Genomic DNA, 6,578 nt, shown 5'->3' on the forward strand with positions numbered 1-6,578 from the left:
ATATAAGTGTACAAATGGAGGGGAGGGGAGAGCCTCCACTTTGCTTTCAGAAGGTCCTGAGTTCAATCCCTAGTGTCTCCAGTTTTTAAAAAGGACCAGGCAGTAGGTGATGTGAAAGATCTCTATCTGAAACCCTAGAGAGCCACTACCATTCTGAGTAGACAATACGGACCTTGCTGTACCAATAGTCTGATTCAGTAGCACTCAGCTTCGTGTGAGGGTGTTCAAATATATGAAGAGGAAAATAACAAAAATACAAACTATTGTACTTACAGCACTGTTATTACAGATACTGTTTTCAATAAATATTCAACATATAATCATTCAAATATAATGCAAGTTCTTATCTGGTTTAGTCTTTAAAAAGCACCATTTTTGATGAGCCCCTTTTGAACAAACTGTTTTCTTTCCCACATATTCCTGTATGCAGGAATGAGCATAATGAACCACCCTTTGCAAATCCAGTGTTCTGAGTTCAGTCATTGAATTCAGTCGCTGTTTCCAGTATTGTATCAAACAATTTATCTGTGGAGAACCAGTGTTTGCATTTTCTAAATAAATTAATAATAGATCTCCTGAGCCTGAAACTTGTTGACGATTGGACATTGCCACCAAATACTTAGAAAAGGTCTACTGGGACACTGTATTTTATTATTACATTTATTACAATGTAATAATACAATGGGGAAAACCAGTTAACCATTTTTAAGTGTAGTAAGGAACAATAAGTAAATACTGCCAGTCATCAAGATGTTGTATGATGGAAATGACATGTGATATCTCTTGATCAGAAATAAAAAAATTATGTAGCTGTGTTGGCCAATGGGGGGGGGGGCAAACAACAATAGCTGTAGGGGTCATTTCGTAGAAAAAGAGCTAGGGGAACTCATTAGCATAACTCATTAGCATATGTCACACCCCCTGAAATCACTGGAAGTGTGTCATAAGGCCACACCCCCTGACATCACCGGAAGTGTGTCAGAAGGCCACACACCCTGCCCCCAATGGTCCTGGCCGCCACCGCCGGCCTTGCAGCTCCACTGCCGAGCCCCATGAGGGGCCTGGCGGTGGACCTGCAAGGCCGGCGGGAGTGCAAGGAAGCCCCGTGAAGGCCCTCCCTGGCCCCAGGCAGGCAGGGGTGGGGAGAGGCAGGGAGGAAGCAACTTACCCTCCTCCCTCTTCTCCTGCCTCCTCCTGGCTGAATGAGGGCCGGAAGCGGGGCGGCCAGAAGCAGGGGGCGGGGCTTCGTCATGTGCCCCGCCCCCCCGTACCTCACCCGGGGAAACTGCGATCCCCCGCGATCCCCCCCGAAATGACCTCTCAATAGCTGATACCTTATATATTAATATCTAGTAATGCCTTTATTAGTTGGTCCTAACAAAAAGGTCTTATATCACTGCTGTTTTGTCTTGATGTTCGTAGTTGAAAGTGTTACCTTCCTAATTAGAGAAGAGAACACCTGCAAAACTTTCAAAGGAAAGCAAAGATCTCTTATTTCGTATCTCCCATCATAGTAGCCCTTTTACAAATCATTTTACAAATCATTGGAATAAACATATATTATGAGATGAATTGGATGAAAATTTGAGGTACCTTCCAGACTTCTGGTATTTTGTTTTTAAGGTGATGTAGCATCATTATTTTTCAAGATGGGTAGCCGGGTTAGTCTGTAACAGTAGATAAGAGCAAAAGTCCAGTAGCACCTTAAAGACTTAACAAAAATTGTGGCAGGGTAGAAGCTTTTGTAAATCTTGCTCTTTTTTGTCATTATTTTTGTTAACAGCTTTGTGTTCTATGATCCAAAATTTATATTTATGTTATAGCAGAACTAACACTTTGCTTTTAAAACCTGATAAAGGACTATGAATGTGATTTGATTAACAGTATTACTTAACATGATTTGCTTATTTAAAATGTATATTCCACTATTCAAAAGTTCAAGCAGTTGTAAAAGAGTCAGTTCACAGAATCCAAAGGCAAAAGCCACAATAGTCAGAAAACAATATCACAGATCATGCCTTCCAGACAGTACTTTTATGTGCCCTGTTGGAAAGGCTGAGATCTTAACAGGGTGTTATCTATACCTCGAATGGCATAGCGCTTTGATTAACTGACTCACATGGCAATTCTAAACTGAATTATGTCCTTCTAAATCTGTAACCACTTAGGCCTGCAGTGGCAGTTAGAAGCTTAGGAGTTCTGTCAGATCCGGTTCTTTTGCTGGAGATTCAAGTACACCTAGAAGCAAAACATCTCTTTTCCAACTTAAAATGCTATGGAAACAGTCCACTTCCTTGGACTCAGGTGACACAGGCATGCCAATACATGTTACGATAACCTCAAGGCTGAACTATTGTGATATACTCTATGTGGGGCTGCCCTGAAGACAACATGGAAGCTCTAATTGGTACAGAATGCAGTCACTTGACTGTTGGTATGGGGTTAAATGTTCTGAACATGTCTGAGTTTTAAATCAGTACAAATTGATTCTGTGATCACAGTTCTGGTGTTAGCCTTTAAAGTAGGGTTGCCAAGTCCATCTTCCACCCCCAGCGGGGGACTTTGGAGGCGTTCCTGGAGGGGGTGGGGCATCCCCAACGTGATGACGTCACGTTGGGGACGTCTGCCGCCCCCCACCCGCCCGTGCGCCGGATCTCCAGAAACGCAGGTCCCTGCACTTAAAGTAGCCGGCAGCCGGCGTTTCCCCTTTAAGAGCAGCTGCGTTTCCCTTTTAAGAACGAAGCTGGCTTTTCCCTGCAAGCTTGCGGAGTTCGCGCTTGGAATGAAACACAGGTTGCACACGCTTAAAGGGAGAGAGATGGGTGGCTGTGGGTGTTGGGGATGGGGCTTCCCCCCCAAAACGGGGGCCCCCTGCAAACCAGGGGGGGGGGTTGGCAACCCTCCTGGCCTATGGCTTCCGTATCTACTAGACCACCTCCACCCATATGTGTCCTAGGGATGCCAGCCTCCAGGTGGAACCTGGGGATCCCCTGGAATTATGTCTCATCTCCAGACTGCAGAGATCAGTTTCCCTGGAGAAAATGGATGCTTTGGACAGTAGACTTCATGGTCCCTGTCCTCCCCAGGCTCCATCCCCAAATCTCCAGGAGTTTCCCAACCTGGATCTGGCAACCCTAATATGTCTCCAAGACAGCTCTGATCATCAGATGAGGGACTGATAGTAGTTCTTCCACTCAGAACTGCCATCGTCCAAGCTTCAGCTTTCTCAGTGGCTGGTAGGGAGGCCAGCCTCCAGGTGGGATCTGGGGATACCCCCGAATTACAACTGATCTACAAACGATCAAGTTCACCTAGAGAAAATGGATACTTTGGAGGGTGGCATCTATGGCGTTTGTACCCCCCTGAGGTCTGTCCTCCCCAGGCTCCATCCTCAAAGATCCAGGAGCTTCCCTGCTTGGAGCTTGCACCCCTTCCTCCCGCCAGCTGCCAGGAGGGACCTGGCAACCAGTGTTCCCTCTAAGCTGAGTTAGTGTGAGCTAGCTCACAGTTTTTTTAGCCTCCGGCTCACACATTTTTGTCTCAGCTCAGGAAGGAGGGCTCCAGAGCAAACTAATTTATGCAGTAGCCAAATCGCTCACGATTTTAATGCCAGTGGCTCACAAAGTAGACTTTTTGCTCACAAGACTCCACAGCTTAGAGGGAGCATTGCTGGCAACCCCTGACTAGCATCCCACGTGGTATCAAACGGGCTTCCCGAGAATGTGAGAAAGGCTCAGATTTTAGAGTCTCTGTAAAGGGGAGCTTTTTGATGAGCATCTGCTGGCCCATGAGCGGCAGTCGTGGATTGCTTCCTTTTCTTTGTATTGCTGTCGATGTGAGATTGTATTTTTGTTTCTGGATTTGAATGTAAGCTGCATCGAGTCCTGTTGATCAGGAGTAGGGTTGTCAAAGCCTGGGCGGGTGTGTGTGTGTTCTTGTTTAATAGAGGGCAGCTGTAGAGGCAGGGCACATGTGTACCCAAAGAAGCAGGGGGTATGATGGATGGTGGGGAGGAGTTCACCCTCTGGGTGATACTGGTTAACTGAGCATTTTGGATAATCAAGTGCTGGATAACAAAGGTTTTACAGCAGGGGTGTCAAACTCATTTGTTCTGAGGGCCGGATCTGACATAAATGAGACCTTGTTAGGCCGGGCCATGGGTGTCATACAATGTAATGCCAGGTAGCAGAGATATAAACTTTATAAAGGCCACAAACATAAAGGGTTTTTTTTAACTTAAAATAAAAACATGCTTAGAGCATTAGCACCCTTGCAATATTTTGTTTATTTAACAGTGTCTGATAACTGACACCTCTTGCTCTGAATTATTGCATCAAAATGTCTGTGCTGTTGCAATCTTGAGTATGCTGTTCAGGTGTGTATCTGTAACCTGCAAACCTATGATGATGCAGCAGCAGCAGAACTGGAAGAAGCAGCAGAAGACAGCCAGTTCCACTGCAGGCCTGATAGAAGCCCTCCGGGGGCCTGATGTGGCCCCCGGGACGCATGTTTGACACCCCTGTTTTACAGCATTATCTAAACTTGTGTCCTACATATATCATACCCTAGGAACTGAATCAGAATATGACAATCTAAGTTGCAATTTGTTTTTTTCTTACAGACTTAGCGTAAACTGCTCAGAGCCGCTATGACACCTGCTCTCCGAGAGAAAGTGATGAAAGGTCATGGTATCTGCTTATCTTCTTCTTTGTCTTCCAAAGCTATGGAGCCCAATGAAACGCTGGGCGTGGGAAATGTCAAAGCAATCAAAGAGAAGATAAAGGAGGATTCGGTGGCACAGATCACTTACTCAGTGCTGGGGTTTCCCACCCCGCAATCCAGCCTCCAGAGCGATCTCTTTGATTTAAAGTGCTTTGGCTCCCAGTCTTCTCAACATTACCCCGTATTAATGAACTCCAATTCGTCTCCCAGTATATACAATAAGCATTGTATGCAGAGGAGCTTGCAAGAGCAGAATTGTTCTAGGATGAGAAATCCTTTATGTAACAGCACTAACACACACTTCAGTCAGATTACTGATGCCGAATCTAGAGAAGGGGAAAGTTTATTAGTGGCGATGACGCAGAACTCTTCAGAGACTGGGAGACCGTCGGAGCCGCGTATAACCGCATCTGGTTATGCAGAAGAAAGACAACTTCCTAACTGTAAATGGCATTGGAAGAATGGCTTTTTCGGTAAGCCTTTATCTGTAAATACTGAGACGAAAGAAGGAAAAGTGTTCCATCATTGCGAAGCCCCGGAAACGAAAATGGACGACAGTTCCAGTAATAAAGAACAGAAGCTGAATTTTCGCTTACTCCAATGTGTAAATAAGCAGCAGGCTTTGCTAAGCCGGGCCAAAAGAACTCAGAAACATTTGCAGATCCTCTTGGCAAAACACGTTGTCAAACTCTGTGACCAGCAGATGAAACGCTTCGTGAGGCATCAGCTACAGAGGATGAAAGTTTTTCATAATCCCAACAGAACGTCAGATGGCAGTTGTAGATATGCCGAAATTAAAACAGAAAGCAGTAATCTCGAGGCGAGTGCGAATAAACACCTACAGCGGGATTTCACTGATGCCCCTGGTGAAATCCAGGTATTTGCTCACTCCACAACTGGCCTGTTGTCTCAAGTGGAAAAAAATCTGGATTCTGACGCCACTTGTAGCAGCTCCAGCGAAGATGAGGAGAAGGAGCAGGTTTCCAGAAGAGTTGTGGCAGTGTAAGTGTTACAGAATTTCAAAGTTCCTACTCAGCGATCCTCTAAACAGTTAAATACGCTCAGGTTCCAAATAAGTGGATCCTGTGTACATGTAGAATTGAAGTTTGTGAAATATAAATGAGATATAAGGCCAGGATCTACCTGCCTTTTATTATTTAACTCACTCTTGCTAAGTTGTTTGGTAATAGTTGGGCAGGGTTTAAGTTATTTACATGTTCATGAGAGAAGGAAGTTGCAGTGCTATTCGTATATTTAAGTAAACTTTTATCAGTGTGATAAGTTAAAGCAGCAGTTCCCAGCCTTTTTGGTATGGTGACCCAGAAATTCAAATTTACGTGGGCAAGTTGACCCATCCAGGGCTGGGCCAAGGTGTTTTGGTGCCTTTGGCACCCACCTAGTTCAGCATTCCATTGTCTACAGTACCTAACCAGGGGTTTTTTTTTGAGAAACAAACAAACATTATTAACTCCAAGCAAGCAGCATTTCAACATATACAACCTTTGCATATGGAGTTTACAGTCCAGGCTTTGACCACCCTCTCCTTCTTCATTACTCTCTCTAATCTCCTCTGAGCGTCTAAGAAACTCACTCTAGTAACCATCAGGACACATTTTACTTGATCAACAGGTATATGCAGTGAAGAAGAAAACATCGACTAAAGTGTGGCCGGTAAGATATTGTTTCCAGGGTCAGATCTTGGTGTCCAAGATACAAAAGAGAGTGATGGAAAGGGTGTGGGGTTCGTTAGGGAGGGCTGGCCCATGGACTCACTTTCAGAGGCTTCGCAACCCACTTTTGGGTCCCAACTAGGGTTGCCAGGTCCCTTCGAGAAGCTGGCGGGGGATGGGGGGGGA

The 6,578-nt window shown here is 45.2% G+C and overlaps 1 protein-coding gene across 1 annotated transcript in view; it reads left to right on the forward strand.

Annotated features, from left to right (window-relative positions):
- The first annotated feature begins 4,648 nt into the window (after positions 1-4,648).
- The window catches only part of KANSL1L (KAT8 regulatory NSL complex subunit 1 like), a 49,370-nt gene continuing 47,440 nt past the window's right edge, over positions 4,649-6,578 (forward strand). Inside the window, exon 1 of the mRNA XM_015421520.1 lies at positions 4,649-5,724. Coding sequence (XP_015277006.1) covers positions 4,649-5,724 — 1,076 coding nt within the window. The remainder of the gene's footprint in view (positions 5,725-6,578) is intronic.

Source organism: Gekko japonicus, unplaced genomic scaffold (assembly GCF_001447785.1).
Source record: "Gekko japonicus isolate JY-2015 unplaced genomic scaffold, Gekko_japonicus_V1.1 scaffold1139, whole genome shotgun sequence".
In the NCBI taxonomy this organism is placed as follows: domain Eukaryota; kingdom Metazoa; phylum Chordata; class Lepidosauria; order Squamata; family Gekkonidae; genus Gekko; species Gekko japonicus.